Source organism: Penicillium argentinense (genome assembly GCF_028826775.1).
Source record: "Penicillium argentinense strain IBT 30761 chromosome Unknown utg000010l_segment0_segment0, whole genome shotgun sequence".
NCBI lineage: Eukaryota > Fungi > Ascomycota > Eurotiomycetes > Eurotiales > Aspergillaceae > Penicillium > Penicillium argentinense.
The window spans coordinates 3,196,003-3,213,586 of record NW_026622669.1 but is presented as its reverse complement, the minus strand read 5'-3'; the positions used below and the strand labels follow the sequence as shown (position 1 = coordinate 3,213,586).

The following is a 17,584-nucleotide window of genomic DNA, read 5'->3' as shown; positions in this document are numbered from 1 at the left end:
TTGCTGCATGGTGGCGTTGACGTGGTGGGATGGGCGACGTGGTCCGAATAGGCCAAGTGCTGACACCAATGCCCATCCGAAGACACTAGTGAACTCCGCACCGACGCTCGGGTGAGAGACGGTGTACACAGTTGCTGTGCACTTCATCAATATCGACTGCAGCGGTGGACCCGCCGTCTGTCGAGACGGGAACTATGGACAAGCGCGGTCCACCATTCCCTACCGTACGAGCCTCAGTCCTTTCCCGTTCTCACCATGGAAGTGCTTGAGTTCTTCTGCACTCTGCAAAGACGGCACAGTTCCACGCCAAACGGCTTGGCCAGTGGCCCATCCGAGGCAACGCTGGGCACACCTGCGTATGCGAGAAAAGTGGACTTCCCTAGTCCAAGAACGCAGAGCCGAGTCCAAGAACGCATTCAATGCAGATGCCGTCCGCATCACAAATCCAATGCGAGACTTCGTAATAGTGCCTTTTTTTTGGCCGCCCACCCCCTGAAATCGCAATCCAGACCCAACGATTACTGCGATAGAAATAGGAAACTGAGGGCCAAGAATCCCGCCCGTGGGGGTCCGTCAGGTGACCATCTGACCTGCGAATGAGCGGCGAGCAGTGGGTAACCAGGAATCGAATATGCGTGTCAAACATCGCTGAAGCCGGCGTGAAGGACGAGGAGAAACAAATTTCTCTGTCCGAAGTAGTCTATCGCACCTCGAATTAGCGTGGTAATGGTGCAATCAGTCCCAATGCCAGCTCGGACTGGGTTATCCTGCGGTTGTTCGAGGCATGGCCCAGAAGCCACGGCTACGTCTCATGCGGCTGTTCGATATATATCTGGATTAATTACTATCCGATACGGCCTGAGGCTAGTTTCTGGTAAATTGTGGTGAGACGTGGGAGTCTTGCGACCATTCATATTAACACCAGAGCAGTCATGCTGTTAGGGCAAGGGATCCAGCGCCAAGGCCCTAGACATTCTTCACTGTTCCTCGGAAGAAGTATCAATACTCTGTTCTACAAGAAATCATAGTCTTATAGCACGGGATCCATTACAGCCCGCAACGCCTTGACTCTGGGTGGTCTTAATTCGTGCGAAGTGGAAGACTATTAGGGTATTTTTTTTTCTTTACTCAGTGGGACATACACTTCACCATTGGCTTCGAAGTCAGCATCACGTGTAGGAATATACATTACCTAGGTAATGTACTATGACTATCGTCAATCACTTAAACTTCCACGGATGGCTTCACCGTATATTAAATTAATACAATATCTAGTACATTGCAGTCTTAATAGAGGAGGGGATTGCCCAGTACACGATATCACTCTGATATGCAAGTTTGGAATGCACTTTCCCAAGGTTCATATGCTATTAAACGTCCACAACCTTGGAAATGTTGGCCTGATCTATTTGGCATGGATTGGTTCTTGGGCTTGAAGCATTTTTGAGCACCGAACCACGGCCATTGGTCTCGTTTGATTTCTAAGCCATCAATCGCGTAATACAGGGTCTTGAAAAAAAATGCATTTTCCACGGGCGCCCCCGGGACCTCAACCTCAGCCTTACAACCTTACAATTATACGTGTCGGGGCGATCGTCCCGTTCTCGAAAACACCTGAGTTTGAATCCACGGTTTCACTCATCACCCGTACGTACATCGTGGAGAAAGACAGCGTAATTGAGAAAACGTTATGTCACACTCGGAGAGTGAAAGTTCAGCCAAACAAATCCTCCGCTTTCCGTCGACGACCTCCCCGGCCTTCGATCGGTGCATCGAACAACTCCTTTCCAGCATTATCGTTGTTGAACTTATCCGGGAATAGTTCACGAACCGATGCGCCTCGACCCTTAATCGACAGCCCCCTTTGACCTCCTCTCAATGCGAAACCCTGGTCCTCCTTTGTTGAGCTTGGGAAGAGCTCCACATTGTGATTCCGGGCATTACCCTCGTGCGGGACGGATATTCTCCGGCCGAGAAGGTCAGGTGTCTCGTCCGCAGCATCAAAAGCATCGGAGCGGCGGTGGTTGCTGACTTTGTTTGTCTCCCTCTTTAGAAAACTGGAGGAAGGTTGATTGGGGAACAATTCGCGAGTACCCGACTTTTCTGGGAAAAGCTCTCGGCCCTGGTTACTTCGACGAGGAGAGCGCTCGCGGAACCGCCTGCGGTCATTGCTGCGATCGACATGGTCTGCGTCGTCCAGTGTGTCTCGGCCCGGCGAGGCACTGCGGTTTCGAAGTCGCCCAGAAGAACCCTCACTGTCAGGGAATAATTCTCGCGGTCCGCGCCGTTTCCGACCACCTCGGTCGCGTTCCGAGTCGTGGTAGCTCTGAGGGTTGTCATCGTACATGTTTGCGCTGAATAGGTCGTCTTGGTCACGATTCTTGCGCCGGCGCAGTTCATGATCGTCAAATCGACGACGTCGGTATTCGCTGTCCTCATCCCCGCGCCTCCGGTCCGAAAGCTCCTGTCGCAGTCGTTCGCGCGGGTCGTGTTCTGGATGCATCAGGTAAAAGCGACTTTTCTCGTGGGCGCGCGGCTGCTTGCGGTCCGTCTTGACCGCGGACCGCACCTGAAGGACCGAATCGGGGTGGGTGGGTAGAAGCCTCGCGGACCGAAGACGTAGCGATGGGAGGGGAGACGTATCCCCTTCTTCGCCAGCCTGTGTCAAGGCCGCCAACGCCTGTAACCCTGCATCGGCGGAGGAATATATGATGTTCGCGGAGGTATCGTCGATCCATTCGATACGCGCAGGCGCTTCCTGCTGAAAGTGACTCTGGGCGAATTGCCTGATATCGTCGGTGGTCAATTCATCCACGCCGCGCACGTGGACTTTCTCATACACGGCCTCTTCGGCCAGTGAATCGGCAATATCGACTTGCATGGCAGGTTGCTTTTTGAGAATAGCAGTATATCAGTATTAATCGAACAAAGGCACAATGCATTGGCCATGGGCAATGGGGCTGGGCGCTCACACTGGCAGCTTGAACCAGCTCGGCCGAGGGCTCCATTCCGGGCTCCGGGCCCAGGTCGATATCCATGTCGATATCCATCGATGCGTCGGCCGGGCGCTTCCCGTTCGCATGTACGTCAGCCATGGAGAGAGAAGGGGTTAAGAGGGGCGAATTGGGCGAGTGGGAAGTCAATGCAAGGCAGAAAAGAGCTTCCTGCGGTTTGCGGTCGGCCCGGCCAAATCGGGACTAGCGTGTGGGGAACGTGATCACCGCCGACAACGTCCGACTGTCGAACACCCACCGGAATTCTTCAGCTAGCAAAGAGACGCAGACGGCTTTGGGATTGTGATGAAATGAGCATTGAATGAGAATTGATAGATACATTTCTCAGTCTTATGAACATCTGGCTTTCAGTCTAATCTATTCTGCTGTATCTTATTGGACACAGCTCCAGGTGTAGCCCAGGTCAACAATCACTATTGCATTGGGGCTAAAAACAGGCGACCATTTTCAAAACATATCCAATCTAGCTCTGGAGTTAAATTCTGGTCATCAAAATGGCTTCTCTTAGTCGGAGTACATATCGTCTGTGCGTTGTGGGTGGCTGTGCGTAAGGAAGGCCAGTACGATTCTGGTAATGTGTTAAGATGAAAGATGCAGTGTGTGCTTGGAGTCTCATGAAATAGTTGTTTTCAATGACACAAAAAAAAGAAAAGAAAAAAGAAACAACTGTCTCGAGGGTAGGACAAGAATCCAAATCAACAGAGGTTGAACCCATGTCTTCGGGGGTATGTGATATCTCACCAAGCGTTTCTCCTAGCGACAATATAAGAGATACTGCTCTTGAATTCACCGGGCGTCTCCAGCATTACGCAAAATAGGTAGGTATATCCCAGGGTTTTCCACAGACGACTGAATGAGGAGACTACCGACTTGACGTAGTACTCCGCAGAGTCACATACGACGACACCACATTGATGCATGATTTGGAATACAAGCCCGATCTAAAACGCCATTTTCGGTCCCCGTGATGATTGTTGCAGAAATATCAGAGCTGGTCAAACTATCTCTGGAGACCGATAGATCCCTACATGGTCCATGGTAAAAGCATCCTCAAAGCATGTACGGTGAAGCGGGGGTATGGCCGTGTTTCTCTGGGAAGTATTTTGGATCCCCCTCCATCCCACCTTCCAACTTGAGCTCTTCAAGCTTGACATTCCCACAACCCCATTAGTTCAATTTCTGTTATCCATCTTTTTTTCTGATCTGAAAAGAACATCAGATATCCTGGGCGCCTGCGACGCCTCCTCGTCATACCGGAGTCCCGACTTTTGAACTGGGCGAGGCTGTGTCCCCTCTTTCGTCCCCAAGCCCCTCTCCTCTGAACCCGACCATCTCAACTCAAAGCGACTAATCTCAACCAAGATCACACCAGCCTCCGCCATGCTCTACTTTGAGGACGAAAAGCTTGTCTTTCGCTTCGATGACCACCTTCTCTGGGTCGAGCCCTGGGGCGACAATGCGTTACGTGTGCGGGCAACCAAGCAGTCCTCCATGCCAGCCGAAGACTGGGCCCTTGCATCAAAGCCAGAGAGCTCACAGATTATCATCAACACTCCGAATGGCGAAGATGCTAGCATCACGAACGGCAAGATCAAAGCTACTGTCTCCCCGCGAGGCAAGGTCATCATCTACGACTCGAGTGGAAACAAACTTCTGGAAGAATATGCACGTCACAGGAGAGATCCGCGCGACCCTAAATGCAGTGCTCTTGAGATAGAAGCACGGGAGCTACGGCCTATCCTTGGAGGAGATTATCATCTCACCATGCGTTTTGAATCATTGGATCCAAAAGAGAAGATCTTTGGGATGGGACAGTACCAGCAGCCGTATTTGAACCTTAAAGGAACGGATTTGGAGCTGGCACACCGTAACTCTCAAGCGAGTGTGCCGTTTGCTGTTTCGTCTCGAGGATATGGCCTTTTGTGGAATAACCCCGGGATCGGTCGCGCAATGCTCGGGACGAACGTGATGAGCTTCGAGGCATATTCAACACGGGCCCTCGATTATTGGGTTGTTGCCGGTGATACACCCGCTGAGATTGAAGAATCATATGCAAAGGTGACCGGTTTTGTCCCGATGATGCCTGAATACGGTCTTGGTTTCTGGCAGTGCAAGTTGCGATATTGGAATCAGGAGCAATTGCTGAATGTGGCTCGTGAATACCGACGCCGAGAGGTCCCATTGGACTTGATTGTTGTTGACTTTTTTCACTGGAAGCATCAAGGCGAATGGAGTTTTGATCCAGAGTTCTGGCCTGACCCAGGTGAGTTGATAGTATCTCGAAATCTCCCCATTTGTTGCTAACGACAACATTCAGCTGCCATGTTGAAGGAACTGCAAGAGCTCAAGGTTGAGCTTATGGTCTCGATCTGGCCAACAGTTGAAAAAAAGTCGACAAATTATCCTGAAATGCTCGAGCGTGGGCTTCTAATCCGTCATGATCGCGGGCTGCGGATTGCAATGCAATGTGATGGGGACATCACCCATTTTGATGCCACCAACCCAGAGGCAAGGAAATTTGTCTGGAGCAGAGCCAAGGAGAACTACTATAAATACGGTATAAAGGTATTCTGGCTCGATGAGGCCGAGCCGGAGTATTCAATCTACGACTTCGATATTTACCGTTACCACGCCGGCAGCAATCTGCAGATTGGCAATATCTTTCCGAAAGAGTATGCGCGCAGCTTTTATGAGGGGATGGAGGCAGAGGGCCAGACCAATATCGTCAACTTGCTTCGGTGTGCTTGGGCAGGCAGCCAGCGCTACGGTGCACTGGTATGGAGTGGTGATATCGCGTCGTCGTGGAGCTCGTTCCGGAGTCAATTAGCCGCGGGCCTCAACATGGGCCTTGCCGGTATTCCCTGGTGGACCACTGATATCGGCGGATTCCACGGTGGTAACCCTGATGACCCGGCGTTCCGTGAGCTGTTCACTCGGTGGTTCCAATGGGGTGCATTCTGTCCTGTGATGCGACTGCATGGCGATCGTGAGCCAAAACCCGAAGGACAGCCGACTGCTAGTGGATCGGGCAATGAAATATGGTCGTATGGTGAGGAGGTATACCAAATCTGCAAGAAGTTCATCGGGATCCGCGAAGGCTTGCGTGAGTATATTCGATCTTTGATGAGAGAAGCCCATGAGAAAGGCACGCCAGTGATGCGGACCCTCTTTTATGAATTTCCTGGGGACAAGCAAGCCTGGGAAGTGGAAACGGCATACATGTTCGGGCCCCGGTATCTAGTTGCACCGGTCCTGAGCCCCGGACTGCAGAAGGTGACCGTCTATCTGCCCGCTGGAGCATTCTGGACTCTCTGGGGGCAGACCAAACCTCCTCACAGTGGCGTTCCGGGTGTCTACAAAGGTCCCACGACGGTCGAGGTCGACTGCCCAATTGAGACAATCCCTATCTTCTACCGTGTCTGAGCAGATCGATCCAATCAAGCCGGTATCTGTTGCCTCTTTTCTCGGAATGGACATTGTAACAGCCCGTATGGAGGCTTATGCGTGTTATACAGGAGCTGTAATCCAGGATACCTCGTCAGATGCATGCAATCCATTACATACAACTAGTCGGAACGCAGAGTTTAGATAGATGCAGCGAACAGACCTCTGATTTTCAAGAAATCCATGCATCAACCCCAACCTCTGCTTCGAGACACACAGCACACGGCTTAGCACATTATGGGGGAGAGGGGGAAGAAGCCCTCACCACGATTTTACCCCCGTGTGGAGGCGAGACACGCCTCCAAACGATGAAATCAGAGCACATACCCGAGCTGAGACACTCCTGACATGCCCATCACCAGCCCAGCTTCGGTCATAGACATCACGCCCGCGCTAGACAGGGCGCTGGCAGCCACGCAAGCGGTCTTATGGATCGATTTGACGATCAGGGGGGTCAACCAACAGGCACGACTTGACACCAGCGGTCGTGCATGCCGCGAACGAGGGGCCTCCTCTTCTGCGCGTGGGATGGAGGGGATTACTGCACGAGCAAGCATGCCGATCTATGACGCTGGACTGTGTGTGGCCAGTTGCAAGGAGGGCATTGTTTGAAACATGCCAGCTCCCGAGTCCAACACCTGGCTGTCCTGCTCTTTTCCATGACATGGGTTGCAGGTTCCTTAGTGCATGCCACATGCTGCTGCAGAGAGATCCATGGCCCCGGTATGAGGGTGATGTGCCAAAGCCAACAAGTCTTGAATCCAGACCGGAGCCGTGATCGAACACGCCGGATGCCAATTAATGGCCACAGACACAGCCAGTTGGGCGCCTCGAGTGGAAAACAAGGAAACAATGCAAGTCGTCCCCGGGTAGCGATCCGATATGATCCACAGCTAGACAATGTGTAACACGCTCAAACCTACACCTTCGACCATTCCAGGACGACCAAAGTCGAGGCCAAAAAAGAAGGGGAAAAAGCAATAATGGCACGTCCCCGCGAAGGCTAACCACGGCCACCTTGCATCAACTGATCTCCTGATCTCCCAACCTTTTTCTTATATCCCTTGCATCAACGCCCTGCTGTCTCAGTCCCGTTGCCGTTCCCGGGAAATCGCCCACCACGAGCACGCCGAGTCGCGCCTGGTCAATCACCCCTCGTCGCAAGGCATGGTCCATGTGCGGTGTCACCTTGCCACGGCGTGCCACTGTCTCCGTGTGGAGGACGGCAGCTGGCCGTGTTCGGCTGTACAGCGATCTGACTGGCGTGGCTTGCATGGGGCACACGCCACGGTCGATGGACAGCATTGAACCGATCGAGCACCCATTGGGGGCGCATGAGTGGTGGCCTGCCCTAGTTCTTCTCTCTAAAAGCTGCTAATTCGGGTATTATCTTGACCGATAGTTCCAGCGGGGTTGTTCACGAGTAGTGTGTTGGATCTCATGTTCTAGACCGCCCAAGCGTTGAGATGCTCGATGTTGTGAGCTATATATCCCGTTCGACATCCATAGACTACCTAGGCAATAACTCTATCATCGAATTTAAATTCGGATGAAAACAACATCGACACCGATCACAAGGGCAGTACACCCGATCGGGTAACCAGACGATAACGATTACATCGGAGTAACAATGCGAATTATTCTGGGCCATATTTGCCTCGGCAGACCCGAGGATTTGGTATCGTGTACCAGCAGCAACGGACTCGTATCTACACGCGGACTGAGAGCCGTCAACACATTAGGCTCGGCCTGACGGTCAACACAACGATATCGTGACAGTACTACCTTTTCGGTCGGTAGCTATTCTACAAGGAGGCAATGCAGACCCATGTCCCCCGTAAGACCCCCTGCCGTTTTGACCCCGGGGTGCGGCTCAAACGGGACTGGAGTCAGGACGGAGCACGCTCGATGATGGGACTAGCTTCGATTGATGTTTTCCTCTCGGCTCAACATCACACCTACAGTACGTGACGCAAATGGGGCGATCGTCAAGGATCGACTTTCATATCCAGTACAGCCTGTCCATCCATTTGACATTGTGATAGCACATAATCCTCTAGAGTAGCTAGCTAGACAGGTGATCATGTAGGTGGCTGGGTAGATGACCAGGTAGCCGACCAGATATGTGATAAGTGACTGCACAACGAATCTGGCAGTACACTAAATAGAACGAAGGTTCCATTAGGCTATCAAGGCTGTAGTCGAGGTGGCATTTGCTGTCGAGATTGGCACCGTGTTTGATCAAGCTTTTAGTTCTGAATTATCTGAGCGAAGCCATGACAGGGTTGTGGAAGTATCCGTCACCCTTCTTCTTATCCCTGACTGGTCACAGGAAAGGAGCAAAAAAAAAAAAAAAAAAAAAAAGGAGAAAGAAAAAAGGAAGGCAAAGAAAAGCCTTAGCAAAGACGAGAATGAAAGGGAAAAAAAACAATGCCCGGCTGGAATTGCGATGACATTTGCCGTCTACTCCGCTGCTTGCTCCACTTGGCCCAGCCCATCAGTTCGCCCGTCATCCACAACGCCCCCTTTGCAGGCGACATTTTTTATTGTATTTTATTTTATTTTTTCCAAATTCTAATTTCAATTTCATCTTCTGGACCTTGAAAGCAAAGTTCTGCCTTGTCAGCCCCCTATTCTACGGAGTCGGGCGGCAAGAGAAAGTCAAAGTCTGGGCCAGTGGCGTGGGCCCAACTTCCAACGGGAAGCAACCCGGGACCAAGTTACTTTCTCAACGGTGATCGTTGGCAAAAGCCAAATGCCCCGAAGAACCCAAACCTTGCACGTCGACATGACGGAGTCTGGACAAGGCCAGGGGAGATTTGGCGTGGAAGCCCGGGACGGAAGTGACGCCGTGCGCCTGACCAAAGTCATGGGTACCTTTGCGCTCGAAGTTCGTTGGGCACTTGACCGATTAAGTTTCAACCGGGTAGATAGGGTTGAGCTGGGCAGCGGGTGGCCAATGTGGTTGGTTCTCTCGGCGTGGAGAGACCCAGGGGGAGAACCATTAGCAGCTTACTAGAAGACCGGACCCCAGTGATAGACAGCCAGGATTTCCTGGACGAGCGCAACCAGCGTGCCCTGCCGTCCCGCTGGTGGGTGCGAGTGGACAAAGGTGGGCTGTTTTTGTCCACGCCTGTCAGACTTTTCTTTTTCTTTCTTACCTTTTTTTTATTTATTTTTATTTTCCTCATCATCTCCGTCGAGGCTGTCAGATTGGGAATCTTTTCCGATCAAACCTTGTCGCCCCCCTCCTTTTCCCCTTTTCACCTCTAGTAGAGATACTAGGCGCACTCCGCAATACACCAGGGCGCCATAAGGGATCAAGGCGGGAACGGGCGCGAGCGAACCAGTTCGTGGGACCGCTGTCACCCCCATCCAACATGAGGGAACCAGTAAGCAGTCACCATCTGCCATGGTGACGGCTTGCAGGCGGGGCGGCTGGCCCATTCTCCATCGCCGAGGTCCAGACTGACGAACTGCTGGTGAGGATGCTCACCTGCTCTCTGGTAACACTCCACTGTCGGCAAGAGAGAACTGGAATCCTCGCGAGAAGATACAATGTCACTAGTCACTAGTCACGAACCCAATGTATGTATGTCCTATACTTAATACACTCGGTATTGTATGTATGCTTACCTCTGCGATCAATGTACCTAGGTAGGTTCTGTACTTGAAGGATGACGGGAAAACGGCTCCAACGGGTGGATCCATGCACCTTCCCCACCACTCCCCCTGGCCACCACCAGCTCCTTCTCCTTCACACGCCCGTTAAGGATCGAAGCCAAACGGTTCCCCACCGATCGGGAACCATCAAAGTGGTCCCCGAATCTAAAGCCCGAGAGCGGTGGACCAATAAGCGCCCGGGGGCTGTCCAGGATGCCCGAGATGGCAAATTCAAAACATCGGCTTCCGTTTGAACCCTGGCCACGACTTCTGATATTGAAATTGTCAAACAGAGACCGTCTGATTCATCCTCCTGAAATCCCTGAGGATTCCGCCGCAGCCGGACTGGTGTTTGGGCCTGGGTTCTGCAGTTGAACCTGGATTGGCACATGGGGGACGGTGATGGAGGAGGAAACTGGCGACTAGGGCATGCCCTCCACGTGACGCGCTCGGCCCCCTGCCGTGCAGCGTGGAAGGCCCGACAGTCAGGAAGCAGTGGCGGATGCGAGGCCGTTCGGTCCATCTTTATTTCGGGGGTTGCGCTTTGGTGGGACATGTACATTGTACTTAGCAGTACCGCAACTTGTTCTACCATGATTATCCTTTTTTACTTTATTTATCAGTGAATCGCATTCGTGGGCTGAAACCCATTATTCTCCAACTTATGCCCTCTCGTACCGCTTCCTCCTCCCCTCCCCGGCACCATTCACCTGTACGGCATCTCCGGTGGGGCACAATGAACCACTGTCTGTGCCTACGATTGGTCTCCAGGTATTTGTCATTGTCTGTGGCCCGTTCAGGCAGGGATAGGCCCAGCGGATATCGACAGCCCGGACCGTCGTCGACATTTAATCTATTCCAGACGCCTGGCTACTAATTCTGGGGCATATCAGTAGCTAAGAATAAAACCGGGGGGGAGGAGAAGGAAAAGAGAAGCTGTAGTGGAGTCAAAGTTCTAACCGTCGGATCGCTACAAACCCCCCTTTTTTTTCCAATATGGAGGATGGAAACCACTATTGTTTGATGATTTAGATCTAGGTTTGCTGGCATAAGGAACCCAATCATGCCCAAGTCGTCCGAAATGAAGTCATTCCCGTCGCCGGGAAGTGCAGGAAACGTCACCATGCGAGATCAACCTCGTGTGGACCGATCGGACATCCCAGATACTTGGGAAAAACAAAACGAGGCCTATTGTCAACACACAACCCATCATGCTGGGGTGCAACATTTACTAGGGTCTACCCGAGATGTGACCTGTCGGCCGCTTCCCCACCAATCAACAGCACGGCAAGTATTTGAGATAAATCCCTGTCGGCCTGCAGGGATCACCGCTGATCGTGCTCGTGCATGTCGCGACACAATCCGAAGGCCATGGGCGATGCGGATAGGGGGATTCCAGAAATTACCTGAGGGTATGCCACTAACGATTTTTACGTTTGTTACAGGCGAGTCCAGAGCGGAGATACGGTAAAACAAGCAAAAAAGGTGTGGCTTGTGACGGCATTTTTTTTTCAACGGTTCCCACAGAGTGGGGAAGGCCAGCTGCAAGAGACCCGAACAGGTATTCCACCAGACAGGGCGATCCCTCTTTAGCCCCGATCGATGTGTGATGTATCGGGTGAGCGCCAAAGTCCGGTACCCCAAAGCGTTAGAGTGGGAATAGTGGGAGAGAGACGGGAAATAGATTGGTTACCAAGGGCCAGTTTCGACAGCCCATTGCGCGCAGCGTGCAGCCGAGTGGACGATCTCCGATCTGCTCGTCGACCGCTATGGGCCCCTTGAAGGGAAGAGGGGGGGGTTTGGGAGTAGGACTCCGTTCAGATGGTACACTATCACGTCACACCAAGGGATCGACCCAAGCCGTGACAGGTGGCAGGTGGCCCCTGCACTTTTGGAACCTTTGGTTGTTGGAGGATGGGGGAGGAATACGTACATCTGGACAGACTTGCATAAGCGAAGGGCGAGTTGCAGTGTTGCAATGTGTAGTTCTTTGGCAGTGTGGCCGAAGAATGTGAAGACCCCAGCGTACCTAGGGTCCGAGAACTCGTCGACAGCATCGACCGGCCAAGGCGGATGTATATACTATAGTCATCGTGAGGCGAGCTGCCCGAAACGGCCAGCTCGATCAGTTTCGGGCAGCTCGATCAGTTCGATCGCTGCAAGGCACAGACGAAGGAGGAACCCAAGGGGAAAGGGGGTGTGCGGTGTCTGGGTCGATGTGCAACGCTCTCCCGCCGATCCACATTCCTGGCACAAGCATCCGCACCGTTCGGACATGCTCGGGGTGGACGAGGCTCAGCTCCTTTGGGGAACCGGCGTCGCCGTTGTCAGCTTGGATAAAGTCTCGTGGTGACCCCCTATTTCGGGGAGGGTATTGGATGATGATTCCAATTGTTCCTTCTTCAGGAAACGGCGTGTAGGGAATTTGTCAACACACGATCCGAACTCCACCGTCATGACCCACCAAGTTGGATGGGGAGTGGAGCTTCCAAGGAGCTCGAGGGAGCCGCCGATCGAACCAATGGTGAAGACCAGATGGCCGATTGCACATGGATCGGAGACGATCCAGCAGCGTGTCGTGCATGGCTGGCTGAAGACTGGGGGTGAATCATGACCCTAACCGCGCCTCTCGCTTGTCACTTGTCGGAAGCTAGATCTGCCCCTGGCCCGTTTGGGATTCCACTGCACCGTTCCTACGGTTGTCTGTGGGTTGAGTCTGTGTGTCTGTCAGGGGGAAGTGGAGGAGGAGGTTGGGCGGTTGCAATTGGCAGCGACCACGGAACTCGCTGGAGGCTACCATGGCTACCGCCCGAACTACGCCCATCATAATAAACAATGAATCTGCCTCGGCTGCCGACTACAAGGAGCAGCTACTTAGTCTTAGTGTACTAGTACTTATAAATCTTACTATAGAGTACGTCTGTATGAATTCGATCACGTTTGGGGGATGGTGGTGCCCTCCACGACTCTTCAGCATATTGCTTCTTCAAGACCGGCGCTTTGGGACTCTGCGAGCTCGGACTTTTTTTTTTTTTTTTTTTTTTTTTTTTGAATAGCTTGGTTTTAGCGCGGGCGATGATTTGGAATTCCAGCGACGGGGCTCAGGGTCGATCCCTCCGATCATTACGGTATTCCTCAGCCCGGATTCCCGGGTCGTACTGTTCGGGGTTTTATTTTTATGATTAATTCATGAATTATTCCATTTATGATTCTTTTGGGTTTAGGGTACCGTAAGGTAATAATTCTTATTCTTTCACTCCGGGACAAAGACCGCTCGGTCTTTGAATAGCTCCGAGAGGACTGGCTATGACGTGTTGGCGGTGGTGCTGAATTATGGAGTACCTTATAATTAATTGACTGTAGGAATCAGTCGCAGAATCGAGATCCCCGAAAATGGGCAATCCCATTCATACCCCAGGGGACCCCTATTTGGGAGGGTATACGAGCCTGCATATGGACGTAATACAGCTCAGCTCCAAACTGCCCGGTGGGCCATACCGTACCGTACCACGTATCCGCAGTATTGTTCCGAACTGTCAGCTCCGAGATCTTGGATCGTGATCTTCTTCCCATAGCGTGTGCGGGTGGAGCTGGACATTTTTCTTGGACCCGTCCCCCTGGGTGCAGATATAACTCTCGCCGTGCGCTGCGTGGCTGGCTCTTTACAACTCCCACAACTTCAACCCCAACGTCCTCCCATCCCACCACTCCTCCCGCCATGGCTCCCTCTCACCGTCGTGGACCTTGGGTCCCCGAAGAAGACCAGTTGCTCTTGCAACTCGTTCGCGAACAAGGCCCCAACAACTGGGTCCGTATCTCCCAGCACATGCACTTCCGCTCGCCTAAGCAATGTCGGGAACGTTTCCACCAGAACCTGAAGCCATCCTTGAACCGGGAACCCATTTCGGCAGATGAGGGCCTCATGATCGAACGCATGGTCAACGAGATGGGCAAGCGCTGGGCTGAGATCGCCCGCCGTCTCGGCAACCGCAGTGACAATGCCGTCAAGAACTGGTGGAATGGCAGCATGAACCGCAAGCGCCGCGGCCTTTCTTCGCCCACCATCTCGCGCACCTTCAGTGGCCGCATCGAAGCACCATATGTTCGTGCATCGGTAATCAGTCCATCTCGCCCGCGCTTCAGCACTCGTCCATGGGCCGACTCCGAGTCGAGCAGTGAGGAGGCCTTCTCGCACTCCCGCCGGGAGTCCATGTCCACCACCCGCCAACTCTCGCCCATCTATACCTTGCCTTCTATCAACCGACCTATTGAGACTCCCTTGACTTCGCCCGCTTTCTCAGAGACCTCCAACGCTACTTCCGCCGAACCTCCTTCTATGGTGTCTGACCACAACTCGGTCTGCTCTTCATCTCCTCGCACTCTTCCTTCTCCTCAGCTCCTCCCTCTCCCCGTGGACATGCGCGTGCAATATGATGTTCGTCGTCCCAGCGTTGCCTCTGTTCATGTGGTCGACGACTCGCCACAAAGCTACCCCGTCCGCTCACTCGAGTCACTCTCCGACCTTGCGTCGAAACGGCGCTGGATGGAGCACCAAACTACACTGGCCTCGTGGCACCAGCCTACCGAGTCTGTTCCTCAGCCATGGCAATCAAGGCCAGAACCCGCGCGTGACACCCGGATGGGCGTCAACAACCTGCTCAACTAGGGCTTCCTTTCCAAGGAAGCGCCTTGCAACTTATGAGGCATCTAGTGCAGATCCTCTTCCTTTTGTTACGATTGTACGACCTTCTGATCTGATCTTTGCTTCTCTTGTTCTATACCTTTTTTTTTACTTTCTATTCCCCTCCTCGCGCGGATCTGAACCCGGATCCTGCACTTTGTACATGTGCCAAAAGCCCCACGCTCGTTATTTTCCTCCTTTTTTCTTCACTACTCTCCTTTGTACCTTTAATGTGTATTGCCATGGTTCGGATCTTCAAAATTCTGGGTGTTTTTTCCCCATATTTTCCTTTCGGTTCAGCGGGAGATGTAACTGGGGCTTGCTCTTTTTATTTTTTGGAATCCTCTTTGGTTCTCTTCGGCCATGGGACTGGCGTCCTCGGAGTAATTTTTCTTGCAGAAAAGGGGAGACCGACCTCCCCGGATTTTGGGATCACTAGCATAATACCCCCGCGCAATCAAGAATCAACAGTTGTTTCAACTGGATCATTTTGAGACATTTCCTCGGAGTAACCCCGACATATCCACTGGACCCATACAGGAGTTGTACCCTGGGGTTTTACATCAGGCAGCCCATCTACGTAGGTACATACTCAAGAAGGTACCTATGTACTACATACTGCAGTGCATTACTGCTAGTAGTGTACTAATGTGCGAGGACACTATCTGCGATCGAATCTGGGTAGAGGAAGTCCTGTGACAGTTGTACATGGGGATCTCATCCGTCCCGCCGCGCTCGAGGAAACACTTGGCCAACGGTGCCCGGGTCGCGATGAGGAATGCGCCACTCACCACTCACAATGCTCACGAGGCCGCCATGCAAGGAGGGCCGGCCATGAGACCACCATGAGGGGTCGTCATCAGGTACTTGTCCACATTTCTCTTCCACGCTCGCGAACGACCCAACGACCCACTGGGGCCTGCACGGCGCCTTTTTCAAATCAGAGCGCGGGTCCGCTGACTGCACTGTGACGACAGCGGGCTCGACAGTGGCTCGACAGTGCACAGTACACAAGAAGTACAAGCCCAATTGACTTGCATCGGCATCCACCAGCACAAACGCTAACGGAGAGGTTCGTCCGCGGCTGCAGCAGCCCCAACGACCAGCCGGCCTGTCGCCAACCAAGAGCCCGCGATCGCTGGCCCGCTGAGTCTGAGTGGCGCCTCGTCTCGCCCCTCATCCCGCCGACCAGTACCCAGAGCCAATGACTGGATACATCCATCGGACTGGTCACCTTGGGCAGGAGGAACGGCGGGGCTCGATTCGCCTTTGGCATCGGGGTGTTCGTGCAGCCTGCAGCGCCTCGCTTTCCGGCTGCCCCGGCGAGGGGTGTGCGTCGTCTTGCTCCTGCTCTTTGTCCCTTGGTTCCTTCGCCACACTCGCCAGCCAGGGACGAAGGATTAAGTCCGTCGGTGGCTGGGAGAGGAGGGGAGTGCTTTCTCCACTTTCTTTTTAGCCCTCCCACTTTGTGCCGTGCATGGAGGGGGCATGATCCACTGTGAAGCCGTCCCCATTTACCTGCGACCTCGATCTGTCTGTATGCTGTGCGTCGGCTACAGAAGTACGGGGTATTTACGTAGTAATGTCTCCAGGTCGAGCATGTATGCCCAAGACGGAGATAGCCGAGGCATCGCAGCATCGTAGCATCGGGATGGCGTGCTGGCGCATGGTAAGCGAGCTGGCGTCGACGACGACGACGACGACTACTCCCACCACTCTTGCATCTTGAAGCACACACACACATACACACACGATTGCCCTGTGCATCGCAACTCAGCTGAGCCTTCTGAACTCATCAGCCAGCCATCAGCTTTTTGCGACTTCCGAACCAGGAAACCGCCCTGTGTCTTGACTTGTGATGGGCGAGGTGCGGCAGATCGAATCAGCGTAGCTAACGGCCCCGTCCTGCTGATCACCGGAGGCACAGCAATCAATAGTACCAGGCAGATCGGTTCAAGCGAACAAAGATTTGGAATTTGAAATGGCGTAAATTCTCCGGTAATCGATTACACGCGGCATACAGGGAATTACGAAGGATACCCCGCGGTACAGGGGAATCCCGATCCAGCGTCGCGGGATGGGGAGGAATAACAAAAGGAATCCCTCTGGCAAATCCCTGGAGACTGGAACAAAGAAACCCGAGGAAGTGCGCGACTTCATTTCCAGGTTTTGCATCCTGGTCAAGCCCAGCGCAATGGTGAAAGAAACCTGTCCTACGAGTCAGAGTTTGTTGGCGGCCACTAGAAGTTCCTTCGCTGCCAGGGCCAACTCCCGGTCCGGGTGACGGCCAAACGGTGCCGAGCGATCTGGTATTGTTGACTCTGTACGCTGTACGAGTAATCCTGTACAACTGGGGCTCGTATTCCGTATCCAGGAACCTTGGGGTTTGAAATAGGATCACCGTCGGGCGAACCACGGAACCACCACCGAAGGATCAGGGGATCTCGTTCCATGCTTTGACGAGATGGTAAATATTGAACTACCCCAATACTGAGGGCCTTCAAATTACTTCCCGAGGTAGGGTACACACTCTCTGGAATCTGCCACGTACTGTATGGTCATACATAGTGCTGCATAAAATACCGTACGATACTAGACTCACCCGTTGGCCCAATCCACCGGATCCTGCGATCGACGCCTACTCTCGCCCGAGCTGGGAACCTTGACGCACGCGCACCCATTATTGAGGAGATGGAGGTGCCTGTCTCCTGTCCACGGTTGTTCTTGCGTTCGATCTTTCCAGGGTACCGGACAATCACGAGATGAAATCATTCATCACGCT

At 53.0% G+C, this 17,584-nt stretch overlaps 3 protein-coding genes across 3 annotated transcripts; 2 read left to right on the top strand and 1 right to left on the bottom strand.

The window, feature by feature from the left end:
* Positions 1–1,714: 1,714 nt before the first annotated feature.
* Positions 1,715–3,095, bottom strand: N7532_010872 (NCBP3 domain-containing protein; the record flags this gene model as incomplete). The annotated part of the gene is made up of 2 exons (XM_056623363.1): positions 1,715–2,890; positions 2,973–3,095. 2 exons carry the CDS (start codon positions 3,093–3,095, stop codon positions 1,715–1,717), a joined length of 1,299 nt encoding a protein of 432 aa, XP_056470779.1.
* A 1,299-nt stretch (positions 3,096–4,394) lies between these two features.
* On the top strand, positions 4,395–6,437 carry N7532_010871 (putative glycosyl hydrolase; the record flags this gene model as incomplete). The annotated part of the gene is made up of 2 exons (XM_056623362.1): positions 4,395–5,277; positions 5,332–6,437. 2 exons carry the CDS (start codon positions 4,395–4,397, stop codon positions 6,435–6,437), a joined length of 1,989 nt encoding a protein of 662 aa, XP_056470778.1.
* A 7,402-nt stretch (positions 6,438–13,839) lies between these two features.
* Positions 13,840–14,787, top strand: flbD (putative MYB family conidiophore development protein FlbD; the record flags this gene model as incomplete). The annotated part of the gene is made up of 1 exon (XM_056623361.1): positions 13,840–14,787. One exon carries the CDS (start codon positions 13,840–13,842, stop codon positions 14,785–14,787), a length of 948 nt encoding a protein of 315 aa, XP_056470777.1.
* Between the last annotated feature and the right edge of the window lie 2,797 nt (positions 14,788–17,584).